This window comes from Emydura macquarii, unplaced genomic scaffold, assembly GCF_026122565.2.
Source record: "Emydura macquarii macquarii isolate MOO-44397 ecotype Brisbane River unplaced genomic scaffold, CSIRO-AGI_Emac_v2 contig_968, whole genome shotgun sequence".
Classification (NCBI taxonomy): Eukaryota; Metazoa; Chordata; order Testudines; family Chelidae; genus Emydura; species Emydura macquarii.
In genome coordinates this window covers 7,937,657-7,955,623 of record NW_027131105.1, presented here as the reverse complement: position 1 = coordinate 7,955,623, position 17,967 = coordinate 7,937,657, and the positions used below count along the sequence as shown (strand labels likewise).

The 17,967-nt window shown below is 57.1% G+C and overlaps 1 protein-coding gene across 2 annotated transcripts; it reads left to right on the top strand.

The window, feature by feature from the left end:
• Positions 1-2,511: 2,511 nt before the first annotated feature.
• On the top strand, positions 2,512-12,993 carry SLC29A2 (solute carrier family 29 member 2). Of its 2 annotated transcripts, none has more exons than XM_067544116.1 (14): positions 2,512-2,796; positions 3,549-3,620; positions 7,223-7,330; positions 8,260-8,341; positions 8,690-8,865; positions 9,149-9,288; positions 9,811-9,945; positions 10,148-10,245; positions 10,605-10,689; positions 10,988-11,208; positions 11,435-11,540; positions 11,923-12,008; positions 12,239-12,438; positions 12,750-12,993. In XM_067544116.1, the coding sequence occupies exons 3-14, from the start codon at positions 7,302-7,304 to the stop codon at positions 12,859-12,861; spliced, it is 1,470 nt and encodes a 489-aa protein (XP_067400217.1). In that variant the 5' UTR covers positions 2,512-2,796; positions 3,549-3,620; positions 7,223-7,301; the 3' UTR covers positions 12,862-12,993. The 2 variants fall into 2 exon arrangements, with proteins under 2 accessions (XP_067400217.1, XP_067400218.1); XM_067544117.1 differs by lacking the exon at positions 2,512-2,796 and adding an exon at positions 2,845-2,983 and having other exon boundaries at positions 3,549-3,618.
• The last annotated feature ends 4,974 nt before the right edge of the window (positions 12,994-17,967 follow it).

Below are 17,967 nucleotides of genomic sequence, written 5' to 3'. Positions count from 1 at the left end.
CCAGGCCTGTATTTATTATCAAGTCTTCTTTTGGCAATCCTCCTACTAGTGGAAATGGTCACACGAGGGGGAATGAAGAATTAATCTCTCATCTGCTAGGAGCTGCTTGGCTATTGCTAGCCTCTCATTGGAAAAAGCAAAATAGCCCAGTCATAGAGGAATGGTTAAGAACATAAGAACAGCCAGACTGGGTCAGACCAATGGGCCATCTAACCCAGTGTCTTGCGTTCCGACAGTGGCTGGTGCCAGGTGCTTCAGAGGGAATAACTAGAACAGGGCAATTATCTTGGGATCCACCCCCTTTTGTCCAGTCCCAGCTTCTGGTAGTTGGAGACTTAGGGACACCTGGAATATGGGGTTGCATCCCTGACCATCTTGGCTAATATTCATTGATGGACCTGTCCTCCAGGGACTTATCTAAAACATAGGGGAGGCTAAGGTAAGGGGAAAATGAATACATCAATGATGTACCTAGCAAAATAGATAGAGGACACATAGATATTTGATTACTTTTTATCCAATGCTCAGACAAAGTAGATTCACCTGTAACAAAACCCCAGCACCTTGTCCAAATTTTGTGACTATTAACATTTGATAAACATGCTTGGTCTGTTAAATAGGTGTATATAGAGATTTCATTTAATTTAATAGTCTCTAGAAATTGCATATTATAGGTATCGTAATGATGCTTACTCTATAATATGGTAACACTGTTAAATAGAAAGACCTGATGAGCACAGTCCTATAAACTGTCTCTTTAAACAAAAGCTAACTGTTGTAATGATTGCTTAGTTTCTGATATTTACATGGCAAGGACTTGAGAAATTGCTAGAGAGCCTAGGGGCTGTGTGTGAGTGCAGTGATGGGCAGCAGGAAAGAGGTCTACCTTGGAGGAGATATTGGTGTGCTTGCTGACCTCTCCCAGCCCTGGGTGAAAAGACAGGATTGAAAGGGGCCAGGCAAAGGGGCTGAAGGCTGCAGCTGGCCTGAATGATCAGTCAGATCCATAGAAGGTAGGCTGTGGGAACCCAGAAACCAGGGTGGGACCTGCGGGGCTAAGGATTCATTTGACTTACTGTAAGAAATGAGACCCCTCACAAGGGTCCTCCTGTTTAAAGCACTCTAGCTGGAAAGTGTCTCTGAGGATGGGGGCAATAGAATACGGTGCCTTTGCAACGCCACGCTATGCCACAGAGGTGTGTGCTTGAGGGTGTTGCCCCATCACTGAGGTATTAACAGGAGTGTTGTGTGTAAAATGTGGGAGATAATTGTTCTGCTCTGCTCAGTGCTGGAGAGGCCTCAGCTGGAGAACTGGGTCCCATTCGGTTTGCCACACTATAGGAAACATGTAGCCGAACTGGAGAGTCCAGAGGAGAGCAGCGAAAATGATAAAAGGTCTAGAAAACCTGACCTACGAGGGAAGTTTTTAAAAATTGGATGTTTAGTCTTGAGAAAAGATGGCTGAAGGGGGACCCGCTAACGGCGTTCACGTATGTTCAGGGCAGCTCTGAAGGGGATGGTGATCGGTTGTTCTCCATGGCCACCGAGGGCAGTACAAGTCATCAGCTTCATTTGCAGAAAGGAAGATTTAGGTTTGACATTAGGGAAAACTTTCTAACCCTAATGCTAGTTCAGCCCTGGCTTGTGGACTCCCCATCCCTGGAGGCTTTTAAGACCAGGTTGGACGGACGCCTGTCAGGAATGGTCTAGGTTCTTGGTCCTGCTGCAGTGCAGTGGCTGGACGAGACGACCTCTCAAGGTCCCTTCCAGCCCTACATTTCTAAGATTGTGCTAGGTGCCACAGAGACCGAACCCCACCTGAACCGGGGGCAGCCCCATGGGCACTGCCCAGACACACAGAGAGACAGTCCTCGCCCAAAAAGCTCACAGTCTGGATAGATACAGTCAGGTGGGAGGGGAAACTGAGTAACTGAAGGGGAAAGGAAATTGCCTGAGGTCACTAATCAGGGACAGAGGGGTTGAGCAGGGCAGGGACCCAATTTCCCAGAGTCCCAGCGGGTGCCTTGGCCATAGGGAGAGCAGAGTGTGTGGGGGGGGGGGGGCCTCAGGGGTTTGCAGCGCAGTTGAGCACCTGACACTGACCAGTCACCGTGACAGGCTGTCACCTCCCAGGAACAGGGCCTCTCTGCCCAGCACAGCTAAGGGGAAGGAAATGCCCAGAGCCAGGTTCGCGGCAATCCGGGCATGGGGCGAATGCCCCGTAGGAGGGACGCCCCCCCACAAAATGGGCATGAGTTGGGGTCAATGCCCCTAGTGCAGCGATGTCCCCAGCCAGCCGGACACGGGGGGGGAGGGGTTAATGCCCCAGAGCAGCGATGCCCCCCTGCAGGCCGAGGAGCAGGTTACTAAACCCGATTTCCTTCCGGATCCGCGCTCTCTCTCCGCCCGCCGGGGAGCGGACACCCCAGAGCGCCCCACTCCCCACCCCAGGAGCGTGGGGACGGGCTGGGGCAGAGCGAGGTGCTGCGAAGCGGGCAGCGCGATCCTTGAAAGGCGCGCGCGTTCCTGGGGCGGGGCGTGGAGGGGGAGGTTGTGTGTGGGGCGGAAGATCCGGCTGCATGGAAGCGCCACGAGCCCTGCCCGGGCCCCGCCTCCGAAGCCCCTCGTCGGGGGCTGCGTGGCCCGCGGGGCTGCTCTAGGGGGCGGGGCGGGGCGACGCGCGCGCGGGAAGGAGGGCGCTTGCTGCGGCTGGGCGCGCGCGGGAGCCGGCTCGGGAGGCGCAGAGACGCGCGCAGCTGCCGCATGGAGAGTTCGGGGCCCGCGCCGCGCTAGCAGGTGAAACCCGATCGGCCCCGCCGGGCCACGTCGCCTCCGGCCGGCTGATGGCTTCCTCTCCCACGGGCCGCCCTCTCCCCGCCCCGTGCTCTGGGGTGCGGCCCGCTCTGCGGGACCTTCCAGAACCGGGCCGCGGGCGGCTCTGGTCCAGAGGAAACAAGCCGGGTTCCGATCCGCCCCGGGCACGGTAGCAATGTCGCTGCGCCCCTGCGACGTAGCAATGTCGGTTCGCACGTGGATGCAGCGAGGAGCAGTCCTGCGGGGGAGCCCGGGCCGGGGCCATTCCCCGCGGGACCGTGGGGGGCTCTGCAAGGGGACAGCCCCCCCTTTGCCCTTGCCGGGGTGCAGGGACATCTCAGCCGCTCCGCTGGGCTCACTGGCCTGTGTGTAGCGGGGTCTGGATTGATGGGGGTGCCTGAGTGGTGTGCTAAAGGGGGGAATTGGGGTGTCTCTGGAGTGGGGGTGACTGTGTGGCTGGACTGGGGGTGGTGTCTCCCTTGGGGAGGTTGGGAGGGATTGAGGAGTGTCATGGGTGTACAGGGTGAATTTCGGAGGGGTGATGGTTAGGGAGCCTGTGCATGATGGTTTGGGGGTGGAGGTTAGGGAGTGAAGTTCTGCTATTTTCTTCTTCCTGGAGAGAAACTGAGGAAAATGCTACCTACCTTTCATTTCAATCACTGTCATTATTTAAAAACAGGGCAACGTGTGGATGAAATGGGGCTAAGAGTGTGATTTTTTTTTTTAAATTGCAGGAGAAGGGGGCAGCCCGAGAGCCAGGAGTCCTGGGTTCTGTGATTGTCCAGTGCTCTGCAGACTGGTTGTGTGTGAGTTTGCGGGGCTTATTTTTACAAGGGGTTTACTATTTTATGTTAACTGGCAAGCAATGATGCAAGTTCCAAAAGGGACAGAGCATCTCTTGGTTCAGAGTTTGACAGAATCACTAAGGCCTTGTCTAGAGGAGAACATTTTCTGGTATAACCTAAGGGGTGAATTCAAACCCATCTAGTCATACTATTTTTACTAGTGTGTAGATACTCACTTTCCACTATAAAAAAGCCTTTTATGTGGCTTGAGAAGGTAGTGTTTTTATTAGGTTTCAGTCTTATACTGGAATCAGGATGTCCACATGATGCTAGTACTGGTATAGCTGGCAGCACTTTCCCATGTAGACAGGACTTAAAGGGTGAATTAAAACCAATTCAGTTTAAACTCTGGACTTGGCATATTTTGGTTTAGCGGAGTTTGGTTGGGAAGAGCTTTAAATTACACCAAAATAATAACAACCCCTAGCTCTCCTAGTGCTCTTCATCCCTAGATCTCAAAGCAGTTTACAAAGGAGGGTCACAATCATTCTGTTTTATAGATGGAGAAACTGAGGCACCAGGAGGTGAAGTGACTTGCCCCAGATCACCCAGCAGGCCAGCGGCCAGGTTGGGAGTAGAGCTCAGGTCTCCTGAGGCCCAGCCTAGCACTTTCTTATCTAGGCCACGCTGCCTAATAAGACATTTAACAGGTCCTTGTCTACACTTAACATCTTTTCTGCTTTAGCTTTGCTGGTTTAGTTAATGGCACAGATCTAATGCTATAATGGGGACATGGTTATACCAGGAGAGAGCTGCTTCTGTTGGTATAACTTGTTCTGATTCAGCAAAGTGACATATGTCATTCTGGTACAAGCAGCTTTAACCGCCATAGCTAGATGGGTGAAAATCCCTCCGGTAACTGACAGAGCTGTGCCGGCAAAGCTTGATAAGTGGAATAAAGCTGGGGGGGCCCTTGGGCAGGCAGTTATCCATGCTCATGGCATCTCATATTAACGGGGCTAGATGTTTGGTGTAAAGCACCTCTCTACCAGGTCAGCTGTGTCCACATAAGGTGTCATGTCACTTTAACGCATCATACTGACACCCACATGGGTCATCAGTAGGGAGTCTTTGCCACTTGAGCTAATGGAGTAATTGATAGAAGATAACAACCTACTACTGCTATGTGGCCAGGAGGATGGGGTACTTTGGCAGTGTGTTTCACAGCTGTCTCACCATTCCTCAGCTGTCAGCAGACCCAGGGATCTCGGGTTCTACTCCAAGCTTTAGTGAGGAGTGTGCTCTAGTGGGCTCAGACTCTTGCCACTTTTCCTCAAGCTTGACCCCTTCTGCCCCTTCCCCTCAAATCTGTCTCTCTCCCATTCGCCTCACCTTGTCAGTCCCAGTCTCCACACCTCAGACTTCTGATCCCAGTCTCTAGCTCCTTGTCCCAGTCTACTCATCTCCCTCCCCTGGTCTGGATCTTGTCCCCTCTGTATTTGAATTGGATGATTCCCTCCTCCACCCTGCCTGGACACCACAGGGGTGCCATTGACAGCAGCGGAGAGAGAGCCTCCCATTTCTCAGATCCAGTGCCTGGCTCAGGACAGCCCAGCTTACAGGGAAAAGTCTGGCTTTGCCCCATAGACCTAGGATGGAGGGAGAATGCTCCATCACTCTGTGGGGATGGAGCATGCTCAGTGAGGATGGACTATTAGAAATTTTAGTTAAGCTCTAGTGAGTCTTTACCGCGCATGTGTGAACTGCAATATTTTCAAAGACTTGTTACTTGGCCAAATTTGGACAGTGGCATACCATGGGTCTTCGGCGCCCGGGAGCCAAGCCTACATTTTTGCCCCCTTCACGCACCTCCCCCCCCCCATGGAGGGCAGGAGGGGTCCTGGCACCACTCCCAGCTGCCCCAGGGAGGGGAGAGTCTGTACCTGTGGTGGGGGGAGGGAAGCGCAAATGCAGGCTTGTCTGCCCCCCTGCACTTACCCACCATGTGGTGCCCACCTCTCCCACTCCAGCCCAGCACCAGCTCGGATGGAGCAGCCTCAGCCTGGGGGGGGCCCAGGCCGGGCCTTACGATGCGCAGGGGGCACTGGAGGGGCCAGCGTCCCCTGTCCCCTGCGTGTCATGAAGGGCTGCCCTGGTGCCCCCTCACAGGTCGGCCCCCAGGGGCCTGCCCCCCCATCTCACTTTGGTACGCCACTGGATTTGGATGGATTTTCATGGGGATGGCAAAAGGCACAGCCCTGGCACACAGGCCACTCCCTGCCAAATGTCAAGTCCCTGCTGCAAAGCATGGGGATGCTAGAGCCAAAGAAAAGGTCTCCAGAATATATATTTTTTTTTAACGTGAGCAAAACCATGTATTTTTCCTTAACCTCATTCTTGGAAATGGCAGAGCTGTTTTAGCTGAAATTTCCCCCAAAATATCAACCTGAGGCAGACACACTACATGCAAAATTTCAGCCTGACTGGTTAAAGTCAAACAAAGTTTTAAGCACGTGACAATAAAATCCCATAATGGGAAGTGTCAGGCAACCAACCCTGCCTATGGAATTCTATAGTCTACAATCAGGTCTCATGTCTCTAATTCGGCCATTGGGTAAGAGTCCAGAAGAGATCTTGGTAAATTTCAAAGTACAGACAAGTCTCCTCAGTCTAGATGGTGCAAGCTGGAGTGATGCCTTGTTTTAGGGGAACCCAGGGTACTCCCAACCCAGTGACAGCTGTGTAAGCTGCCTGTGGCCTCATCCCCACCACCACGCCATAAGCACCATCCGGGGGCAAGGCTGTGATGCTTCCTTTTGTGCTTAAGATGTGTCAGGCAAAGGCAGGGCCCCAGGGCACTCAGGGTAGGGGGCTTGTGGCTGGTAGCCAGTGGACTGCCCTGCCGATTCCCGGTAGGCATGGGAGCTCAGTGTAGAATAAAGCCTTGGCCGGGTCTGTGTCAGCACTGGGAGGCACCCACAGTCCCCTCTCGCCGTTAACTCCTAGCATGCTCGCCTGGCACTGAGATGCCATGGAGGACTTCACAGGCAGGCCTGCTGCATGAGCCGACCTCCCCTCAGTCGCTTCTGGCCCAGTGCCCCAGTTTGGCACTAGAGGACACTGCACTGCAGAGAGTAGGGCCGGCTCTCAGTAGGGGTGCTGTCCCCGAGGTGTTCGGTGCTGCACGTGCTCCCCCAGTGGGCGGGGGCTCGCTAAGGCGTGCTCTCCCATCCCAGTCTGCTGCTCTCAGTGCCCCAGTGTGGAGCTGGGAGGTGCTGTGCAGCACGGGGGAGCTCAGTAGGGGGTTCTCTGGAGCCAGGGCTCCTGGGTTTTATTCCCAGCTCGAGGAGCAGAGTGAGGTCTAGAGAGTTTAGGGGCAGGAGCCTGGACTCCTGGGTTCTCTCCTGGCATTGAGAGGGAACATAGGCACCCAAAGGCTGTGCTTTCTGTTCCTGGGCTGATCTGGCCTCTGTCTTCACCTGCCTTCCACAGCAGAGCTGGGAGCCTCCCTGTCAGGGCCCTGCATGAGCAAGTTTCTTCATGAGTTGGGATTTTCCATGCCCCAGGGCTCCTTGGTGAGTGAGGGCCACTCCCTCCCTGATCTCAAGAGTGTTTTGTTCTAGGTGCTGCAGGGAACCAGCCAGGGCTGTCGACTGCCCCCCTCCCTCCCCACGAGACACCAAGATATCCCCCCAGCTCCAGATGGCTCCGCAGAATACGCCCAAGGACCAGTGAGTGGCAGCTTCTCTTTGCCAGCGACAGCGGAGATAGCGCCACGGACTCTGGGCACCTTCTGTGTGGGGTGGGACTCTGCCCAGGCAGGGGAAATACTCTGGGGCCACCGTCCCCCAGGGACAGTGTCCTGTGGGGCTCAGGCGAGTCAGAGCCTGTGGTTAGGGCAGGGCGTTTTGGGGGGGACAGACTGGGGGTCAGGACTCCTGGGTTCTGTGCCAGGTTTGTGCGAGGGCTGGGTGTTGGAGAGGGGCTGCCCCTTGGGAGTACAGGAGCAGGCTGGGATCTTGGGGTGAGGGGTGTTCTGCTGGGCACCCTGCCCGCTCGATAATCCTTGGCCAAACCAAGACACTCGCACTCCCTGAAGCCGCCCACAGTGGGGGCAGGATGAGGGGTCGTGCCCCAGACCATGCCCTTCCCCTAGCCCATGGGAGCCTAACATCACCACCCTGACCCATCCCCATAGGCTCCCAGGGAAGGGACCTCCACCAGCTATGCAGTCAGCGCTCCCCGGCGCTAATGAGAAGTGACTGTGCAGCAAGCGGTGTGAATCAGTGGTTCGAGCAGAGGGGGGCTGGGAGCCAGGACTCGGGAGTTCTATCCCCAGTTCTGAGAGGGCAGTGAGGTCTAGTGGCTAGGGGGGCAGAGCTGGGAGCCAGGACTCTATCCCCAGCTCTCTGACATAAGACATTCAGGGCCCCATCTGCGGCAAGTTTGCTGGGTCTCAGCCCAGTTCCTAGTGAGGGAGCCCCAGCTGGTTGACCGGGGGCTGAATGTGCCACCAAGCCTGAGCCCCCATCTGTCCCTGTGGAGGAGAAACGCCCCAGATGCCAGTTCCCCCACAACCTGGGGCCAGATCCGAGCCAGCGCCCCCTCGATGGGGAAGGCCTTGTTCCCGTGGTGATAGTGTCTCTCTCTCCCCTCCCAGGTTTCATGCTGTGGGAATCCTCATCTTCATCCTGGGTCTGGGCACCCTCCTGCCCTGGAACTTCTTCATCACAGCCATCCCAGTGCGTCCCAGCCCCATGACCCATCCTGGGGATCTTGGGGGGCGGCAGGGCCAGGGAAGGTGATGGGATGGGGAATGAAGGAGGGGAGGCGAGGGGGACAAGGGCTGGGGTAGGCCAGGGGCAGGTACTGTACTAGGGGATAGGAGGGGGAGGAGATGTGGAGTGCTGGGCTAAGGGAGGGGGAGCTGGGGCATCAGTGGGGTTCATAGTTCTGCAGCACTCAGGACAAGGATGCAGCCCGGCATGTGGGGGTCTGGCCAGGGCCCAGGGGAGGGTGGGTCTGTGGGGAGGTGCCCCGGGGCTGTGTGGACTTGCAGCCTCTCCTCACCCCATCTCTCTCTCCCACAGTATTTCCAGGCCCGGCTCATCGTGGGGATCGGCTCATCCGTGGGCCTGGAGGGGAACAGCTCCGGGACCCGGCTGGACCTGGCCCAGGATGACTTCAGCTTCAACAACTGGCTGACCCTGCTGTCGCAGCTCCCGCTGCTGCTCTTCACCCTGCTCAACTCCTTCCTCTACCAGTGGTGAGACCTCTCCCCTGCTGGGGCCCCTCAGTCCTGAGCCCCAGCCGCCTGCGATCCCAGCCCCCGACTCTCCCACCAGCTCAGCTGATGCCTCTCAGTCCTGACCTGCAGCCCCCTGCGATGCCAGGGGCTTCGAATCCTCTCCCCCCTCTGGGCCCACTGAGCTGGCCTGGCCTCCCTGTAGTCGGGGTTGGTGGGAGGGGCAAGGCGCCAGTGGCCCACCATGGAGCGATGGGGGAGGCCTAGAGACAGCCGGGCTCTGAACTGCGCTTCGCCCCTGCAGCATCCCAGACAAGGTGCGGATCCTCGGCAGCATGGGGGGCATCCTCCTGCTCTTCGTTCTCACCGCCACGCTGGTCAGGGTGGAAATGCCCCCTGCAAGCTTCTTCTCTGTCACCATGGCCTCTGTGTGGTTCATTAACTGTGAGTAACTCAGGCCCCTCACCTCAACGGGGGGGGAGGGAGTGGGACAGGGGGTCTCTCCCCTCGAGGGGGGCTGGTTGGCTTCAGAGGGTGGGGAACAGGCCTGCAAAGATCCCCCCTCTATTGTGCCCCCCAAGTGGCTACAATCAGCGACTCACAATCCAGCCCCATCTGTGAAGGCAGGGGGATGGGACTGGGCCAGGGAGAGGGGATCCATGGCGAGGTCGTACACCCAGTGCTTCCGCTTCCCCGTGAGTGACTGCAGGAAGCGCAACTGATGACGATGTGGAGGAGGGGGCAGCGAGGGCACGGTGCATTTTTTTTGCAGGGGAGGGCAGCTAAGGGTTGCCTCCCGGGGAATTGGTGGGAGGGTGCTGCTGGGCCTGGCACCCCACGGAAGCTGCCCTGATTGTCCTGCCGAGACCCCTGTGCTGGGCTCAGCGTTTCCTCCCTCCTCCTAAGGCACTGCCAGGGGTCCCGGGGTGGCGGCGGGCAGTCCTGACCCACCGTGTCTCTCCCCAGCGTTCTGCGCCGTCCTGCAAGGCAGCCTGTTCGGGCAACTGGGCACCCTGCCCCAGCGCTACAGCACTCTCTTCCTGAGCGGCCAGGGCATGGCCGGGACCTTCGCCGCCTGTGCCATGCTGCTTTCCATGGCTAGTGAGTATGACGGGGCGTCCCCTACCCTGCCCCCCGCTGAGCTGCGCCCCGAGCACCGCACTGGGGTCAGCGCTGACTGTGAGGTGAGAGCCCCCTCTCCCCGCAGCATGGCGCACCCTGGTGCTGCACGGGGGCATTGCACTCGGCACCCCGCGCTGCTGTCTGCGCGCCGTTGCTCCGTGTGCTGTGCTGGCTGTTTCAGGTGGCGTGGATGCCCAGACGTCAGCCCTGAGTTACTTCATCACTCCCTGTGTCGGGACCCTGATCTCCATCGTCTGTTACCTGGTGCTGCCCCATATGGTGAGCTGCTGCACCAGCAGGGGCGGGGAATGGGGCATAGGGTCTTTCCCCTCTGGTGGGCGCCGGCTCCAAGCTGGCTGGGGATGCAAGCAGTGTGTGTGTGGGGCGGGTCTTTGCCTGGCGCCCGTGGGTCAGGGTCGTACAGAAGTGGTGCCCCCAGCTGCGGGGTTGACTGGACCCATAGGGGGAGGTTAGGGTGGGAGGTGCGATGCGATGGGGCTGTTTGGGGGGGGCAGTGTGTAACAGCCAGGGGGATTGTGTATTAGCCACGGGAGCTTTGAAGGGGCATGGGTGTGATGCCCTGGGGTCAGAGGTGTGCCCCTTCCACAGACCCCCTCCTGTCCTGTCGCCCCCTGCAGGCCTTCTTCCGTCACTACCTGGAGCGGAGTTGCCAGCGTGCTGCAGGTGTTGAGCCGGAGACCAAGGCTGGGCTGCTGTGCCCCGGTACATGAGGCCTCAGGGAGCTGTGGGGCTCTTGATGGTGCAGGGGGCACCTCATTGCCCCCCACCGGGGAAGGGGTCAGTGCTGGGCAGGTGAGGCAGCTCACATCCATGTGAGCTGTGCTCGCCCTTCTGGCTCACGGCTCCTCACCCGCCGTGTGGGGTGTCAGCCCTGGCACACCCAGGCACTTTATCGTGCACCCTTGCACTACCGTGGGCGGCGACCAAACCCCCTGCTATGCCCAGGCTGCCTGAAGGCCTCTGAGATCCTGTTCACTGCTTCTCTTCCCTGTCCGCCCAGAGAAGAGGAGTGGGGCCCAGTCGGAGAGCTCTGAGGAGGGGCTGCAGGACCCAGAGCAGCCGATGCTGGGAGTGGCCAATGGGAAGGTCAGGACCTTGGAGGATATCAGCCTGGAGAGCTCGGGGAAGGGAGTCTTCGCCCTGCACAACGGGACAGCCCCCAGTGCCCAGAACGGGGGGCCAGGACCAGAGAGACCATCGGTGTTCCGTGTGCTCCGAAAGGTAAAGGGGCGGTGGGGCAGACGAGTCACTGCGGTGTGCTATAAACAGCCCCCACGCTGCATCCCAGAGGCGGCTGCATCTCATCACCCGGCGAGGGGTCCCTGTATGACAGCCCCTGCCTGACCCTCTTACCCTCGGGAGGCAGCAGCATTTCAGTAAGGGGCTCTGGAGCTCTTGGAGGTGGGGTGGGGCTCTGATGACTGACTGTCTTCCCACGCCCCCACAGATCTGGCTGCTGGCACTCTGCATTGTCATGGTTTTCACTGTCACCCTGTCTGTGTTCCCTGCCATCACTGCCACCGTCACCAGCACCTCGGAGAGCAGGCAGTGGAGTGAGTATAGGGCAGAGCTTCCCAAACGTTTTCCCTGCATGACCCTGTTTTCAGATGTGTTGTTCCCCACTACCCCAGAGAGCATGGAAGTTGCCGTTTAAAAATGGCGTCCTCCCTGCAGTGTGACCTCACACGCGCACCGTACGTGCAAGGTCACGCCACAAGGAGGATGCCATTTTGCTTTATGACCCACAGTTTGGGAACTGCTGGTATAGGGAGTGGGGTCCAGTGGTTAGAACATGGGGGACTGGGAGCCAGGACTCCTGGCCTGAATCCCTGGCTGTGAGTGGTGCTGTGATCACGGATGCCCTGGGGCTGGCTTGGAGCAGGCGCCCCTACAGGTGAATGCCTCATGTCCTGTTCCCAAATTCTTCCCCCGCAGGTGAGTTCTTCACCCCTGTTTGCTGCTTCCTGGTGTTCAACATCATGGACTGGCTGGGCCGCAGCGCCACCTCGTACTGCCTCTGGGTGAGTGGGGGGGACACCAGGCCTGGATCCCAGCCCCCTGGGCAAGCTCAGCACTCACTGGCAGGGGTGAGGCGGGCGGGCGGTGCACCCCTGGGGTGAAGGGAGGAGTTTACGAAGCGGGTGACGCACCGGGTGTGATCCTGCCCTGGGGGGCTGGGTGGAGGGAGTGGCCCATCATTGCCGGGTTTCCCCCAACTCTGACCGTCCCCCTCCGCCTTGCTGCTCTCCAGCCAAAGAAGAGGCTACGGCTGCTCCCCCTGCTGGTGGGCCTACGCTTCCTGTTTGTGCCCCTGCTGATGCTGTGCCAGGCCCAGCCCCGTGCCCACCTGCCCGTGCTCTTCCACCAGGACGCCTGGTTCATCATCTTCATGCTGCTTTTCTCCCTCTCCAATGGTTACTTCGTCTCGCTCACCATGTGCCTCGCCCCCAAGTGAGTGCTGGGCAGGGTCGGGCTCAGTAGGGGGCGCTCTCCCCTTGCAGCCGGGGCTGAGCCCAATGCCCCAGTGTGGTGCCAGGGGGCGCTGTGCTGCCCTGCAGGGAGGTCTCTAGAGGGCGCTCTCCCCATGTGGTCAGAGTGGCATTTCCGCGCCAGGAGAGGGATCCTGGTATACACGGCTCTCTCAGCCCACCTGAGAAGTGGCCGCATCTCAGTGCTGGGTTTCTCTGCACAGTCGGGGTGTGTGTGGTGCTCAGCTGTGCCCTCCTGCCCCCCGCCACTCACTCTCCTCTCTCACCCCACAGGCAGGTGCTGCCGCAGGAGAGCGAGCTGGCCGGAGCCATCATGACCTTCTTCCTGGCGCTAGGGCTGTCGTGTGGGGCGGGGCTCTCCTTCCTCTTCAAGGCCATGCTGTGAGGCTGTGCTACAGGCCCCCTTCAGACACATCCACCATCGCCAGGGGCTCGGCTGAGTGCACCCCATCGAACTGGGGGGCGTGGAAGAGGATGGTGGATTGGGGGGATCTCCGCATAGGATGGGAGGGCTCTGCACAGGAGGGGGGCTGGTACCTCCCACAGTCCCTGACTTCCCCCTTTCTTTACATGGGCATCATCTCAGCCCTGGCGGTGTAAAGATTAGTGCCCTGCTCCCTGCCCCAGGCTCCTGTTGCGTGGCAGATACCTCATCGGGGGCCGCCCCCAGCCCCGTTCTGCTCCCCACTACCGTTCTGTAGGAGTTCCAGCAAAGGGAATCCCTATAGAATGGGCCAGAGTGAGGAGGGGAGGAAAGGGTTAATGTAAAGCAGTGTCTGGATTTTTAATGTATTTATTTAAGGGGCTCCTGGGTGATTCTGGCTGGCTCCTGAGCCCAGCTGGGGGGCTGAGCCCCATAGGGGATCATGGGCTGCACAAAGGGATACCAGAGCATGCCACTTTGCCTGGAGATCCAGAGAGAGCCCAGGACTCCTGAGTTCCATCCCCAGTTCTTGCCCCTACACCCTGGGGCTGAGGAAGGGGGGGACCCCAAGGGTTGCTGGGGCTGTGCCTCTGCTGCAGAAACGCACATCCAAGCCAGGCTGCTGGCTGGGCTCTAAAGGGTTAAACATCCCCTCTCTCCCCACCCCATAAGGGTTCTAGCTCCTTGATGGCGAATGCCCCTTTGCTGGACTATTGTCTGAGGGGTAGGACAGGAGGTGGGAGCAAGGACACCTGGGTTGTGACCCTAGCGCTGGGAGGGGAGTGCTGGCCAGCTGATTGTAAACTCTCTGGGGCAGGCTCTTGTCTGTTCTATGAAGTGCCTAGTATGTGTGAGGTGCTCTATGAATAATAAGTTAGAGACGGTGTGGCTGAGAGCTAGGACTCCTGGGTTCTATTCTGGGCTCGGGGAGGGGCTGAGAGCCAGTCACATCACTGTGCCTCAGTTTCCTTGTGGAGCGAATCCTCGTTTGTAAAGCACTGTGGAATCCCTGAGTGGGAGGTGCTGAAAGGCAATAATCTCATGGCCTGGATAAAGGGCTTCACTCCCCCAACCCCTGCTGGCCCCGGTCCCTCCTCAGCCTGCCAGCCAGGTCCCATCAACATCCCCAAGGCTGGCACATCCCCTCCCTGGGGCACAGCCTGCTGCAGCGCACAAAAGAGGGAAAGAAACCTCTTTTGTTGTTTACTCTCTGGTGCGTGAAGGGTTAATTTCTCCACTTGACTGGACAGTGGTGTACTGTGGGTCACCAGGGCCGTGGACCAATACTTACATTTGTGGTCTGCGGGCCTGTTTCCCACTCGCCCCACCCCACTGCTGTGGGTGCGGCGGAGAGCGGGAGTGACAGGAGCAGATGACCCCGGGCTGCCCACCGGTAGGGGGGGTGGGGATGACGAGCTGTGCCCTGGAGCCTCACCGTTAGGTTGGCTGCCTGGCCCCTGTGCAGCCGGGATCCCGTGGCTCCCTTGTTGTGCCCAGCACGGGCAGAGGAGCTGGAAGGACGCTTGCTGCCCCTGCAGCGGGAGCCCTCGGCCGCCAGCAGGCCTGAGCTGGGGTCGGTGCAGCCGCTGGAGATGTCAAAGCCCGGTGGTCCCTGACCCCCTGCAACAGTGGGGTGTAGCTCCTCCTCCTCCAAGGGACCAGCCAGCACCCCTGCCCCCCAGGCCAGCACCCTGGGCCATGCCCCGCCCCCCCGTCAGTACGCCACTGTCACTGGAACCTCCCCTTTGTGTCTCCCCCAGATTCTTCTCTCCCCTTTAGGACTTGATGCTGTAATTCTGGTTAGATATGCCCCCTTCTGAGTATGAACCTTGGACCTTCAGAGCCAGAGGAGCGACTCCTTTTGCAGGCATCAGTAGCCATGGCCCAGCCGCTAGCAGACGGTGTTGTGCTACTGGAAGAGAGCAAGGATGGCCTTCTCTTCTGTGCCCCAGATTCCCTGTGTAACCTTGAGAATGTCCCTTAGCCTCTCTGTGCCTCAATTTCCCCATCTATATTGGCGACATTAGCACTGCACTGCCCTCTACAGGGCATGAGGACATATTCATTAGGTGTTGTGAAGTGCCCAGCTACCTAGTGATGTGTGCCATAGACATCCCTTGGGAGAGAAGGATATGGTGGCATTTAGTTTTTCTCTAGCTTTATTATGTGAGTGGAGCTAGAGTGGCTAGTTTATTTTATTTTTATTTTGTTTACTGGGTGTCTTTTTAATGAGCTTGACTTTTTTTATTTTTCCAATAAAAATGTTTTTTTATTTTTTTTTTATAAGGATTTGTCTCAGCTCTTTGTGTTAACTCCCCATTATGGGGTGGCAGAACTGGGAAACAAAGTCTAAGTGTGCATGTATTCTTAGGGGCACAGCCCTCCATCCCGCCCCCTGCTGCATCTCATAGCAACGGGGGGCTGGGTGTGGATATGTGCAATCCTGGAATTAGAGCTACGGGTTTTACCTAAGCTACTTTAGGTGGTGGAGGGGTGCGTGTGTCATATTATATATGTAAAAATCTCCCCCTTCTCCCAGTACCACTGCCGCCCCCCCACTGAGTAGGAGCAAGTGTCTGGGCCATGCAGATCTGGGGCTGTGTCGTGTGAGTTATTGACATTATACACACATGCTGTCTAGTGGAGGGATCAGCCAGCGCTTGGGGCAATTCCTCCTCCCAGGAGTACCAGCAGCCAGTCCCCACGGAGCAGTTTTGCCTCCAGAGTCAACTCCAACGGGAACCCTAAGTTCAGCAACCTACACAGCTCCCTAGACCAGCCGCCCTGACATTGACTAATCAAATCTCATCCTTCACGGCTTTGGCTGATCATCTGCTGCAGGTGTCGGGAAGGACATTTTTTCCTCCATACCTAATTTTCCCCCCTTCTTCTGAAGCATCAGTGACGATCAGCCACAACTGGAGATGGGAGGCTGGGTAGGCTCGGTCAGTGCTTGGAGGTGGTTCAGAGAATCCCTTTTGTAGATGCCTGGATGGTGTCTTAAAACTTGTACTAGCACAGCTGTGCCTGTCGGGTGTGTGAAAAAACCACACCCCTAGTGACATAACTGTGTCAGCAAGGCCCCCAGAGCATATGCTCCTGAGCCTGCAGATGAATGCTTCTGTGGGCATAGTTATCAGCGGGCAGGGAGGTGGTGTTCCATGCTAGGTGCACGCTATGCTAGGGGACTATGCCAGCATATGCCGTGTTGTGTTGCTATAACCTTGCTCCTGTGCACAGGATCCAGCTGAGGGCAGGAAGAAATTTCCCCCAGCACAGAGTGGCAGGGACCTTGGAGGTTTTTGCCCTCCTGTGCAGCATGGGGTGCGAGTCGCCTGCTGGGATCACCTGGGCATGGCATCAATTCCCTGCTGGTGCAAAGGTAGTGGTGGCCTCTCGCTCTCCCCTGGAAGCTGTAATGATTTGATGAATTTGTTGCTTATAATACAGCGGTAACTGGGTGACATTCTCTGGCCTGTGAAGGTCAGACTGGATGATCTAATGGTCCCTTCTGACTTAAACACTATGAACACAATGTGATGACCCTGAGCCAACATCATCACAACATTTCTCCCCAGGACTTCAAACTTGCTTGCGTACAAAGAAAAAGAACGTGGAAGACTGTGGAATTAACCGCACCTGCCCTAACAATACTGCATGTGTATGAGAGGACATACCCAGGCTCTCAGAGACTGGGCCCTGGGCAGAAAATATTTCATGTAGGCTCCATTTTACCTTCTAACTTCCTTGTTTCTGAAAAATGAAGAAATTCCCCAGCCAGCATTTCTAAGGGCCTGCTCAGGCTGCTGAAGAATTAACAGCTGCAGATTATATGTGGAGATAGGGAAGTATTAATGCCATTGGCCAAGGCTCTGGAAATTCCTCAGCGGGAATACTGTATGTATACTGATCACCCGTGTTCAGGAAAGAGGAATCCAACCCAGGTGCAGAGAAGGGCTCCTAGGCTGATCATAGGAATGGTGAACCAATCTTAGGTGACTTACAGAGCTGGACTTGTTTAGCCTGGCCAGGCGAAGGCTCAGAGGGGGTCTGGTTGCTCTCTACAGCAGGGGAACCCCAGGGAGGGAGAAGAGCTACTGAAGCTAAAGGACAATGTTGGCCCAAGAACAAATGGGGATAAACTGGCCAGGAATCAGCTGAGACTAGCAATGAGAAGAAGGTTTGTGCCCTTCTGGAGGGAGGGAGAGAGGTTCTGGAACGGCTTCCCCATAAATGGAGTGGGAGCAAACAGCCCAATGGAGCTGGGTAAGTTTTGGCCCAGGATTCTGTGAGGGGTGAGCTGTGATGGCAGGGTCTGGACTTTACCCAGGAGGCCCCTTCCACCCCTAGGACCTAGGTAGGCGCTGTGGGGCAGGGACTATCTTGTCAATCCAAGTTATGTAAGGTTAAGGTGAGTGCACCTGGTCCTTGAAAAGGCTAAAAGCGGCCTGTTGGCACAGTTTAACTGGTCTGCCCTCTCACCGCTGCTTTGAGACTGGACCAATGTGCCCCTTCCTATTCCATGCTTTAGCATTCAGCCCCAGCTCTACCCCACTAGCCCCATGTAAGGGATTGCAGCTCATTGGCTGCTATGCCCACTGAGCCAGAAGGGAAGTTTCTGCTGGAAGAGACGCAGCCTGCGGGTAGACCGGGCTGTAGATGTGTGTTAATACAGCCAACGCAAGGTCATCCATCTAGGACCAAGGGGGTCAGGCTGTGCCGCCAGAACAGGGACTGTATCCCGGAAAGCAGTGACTCTGGACAGGATTTGGGGCCGTAGTGGATGAATAACTGACCATGAGCTCCCAGTGCCATGCTTGGCAAAAAGGACTACGATGACCCCTGGGTGTATGAACAGGGGAGTAGGGAGGGGCTTTTACCTCTGCTTTGTATGATACTGGAGAGACCCATGCTGCTGGGCTGGCGTGTCCAGTTCTGGTGTCAGCGTTTGCAAAAGGAAAACGGGAGAACACGCAGAGAAGAGCCATGAAAATTATTCAAGGGCTGGAGAAAATGCCTTAGAGGGGGAGACTTAAAAAGCTCCATCTGTGTAGCTTACCAAAAAGA

Bases quoted from the DNA above. Each gene is read 5' to 3' on its own strand.
- SLC29A2 (XM_067544116.1), top strand. From the start codon at position 7,302: ATGGCTCCGCAGAATACGCCCAAGGACCA. The intron at 7,331-8,259 runs GTGAGTGGCAGC...CTCCCCTCCCAG, and splicing joins CAGAATACGCCCAAGGACCA to GTTTCATGCTGTGGGAATCC. The intron at 8,342-8,689 runs GTGCGTCCCAGC...TCTCTCCCACAG, and splicing joins TCTTCATCACAGCCATCCCA to TATTTCCAGGCCCGGCTCAT.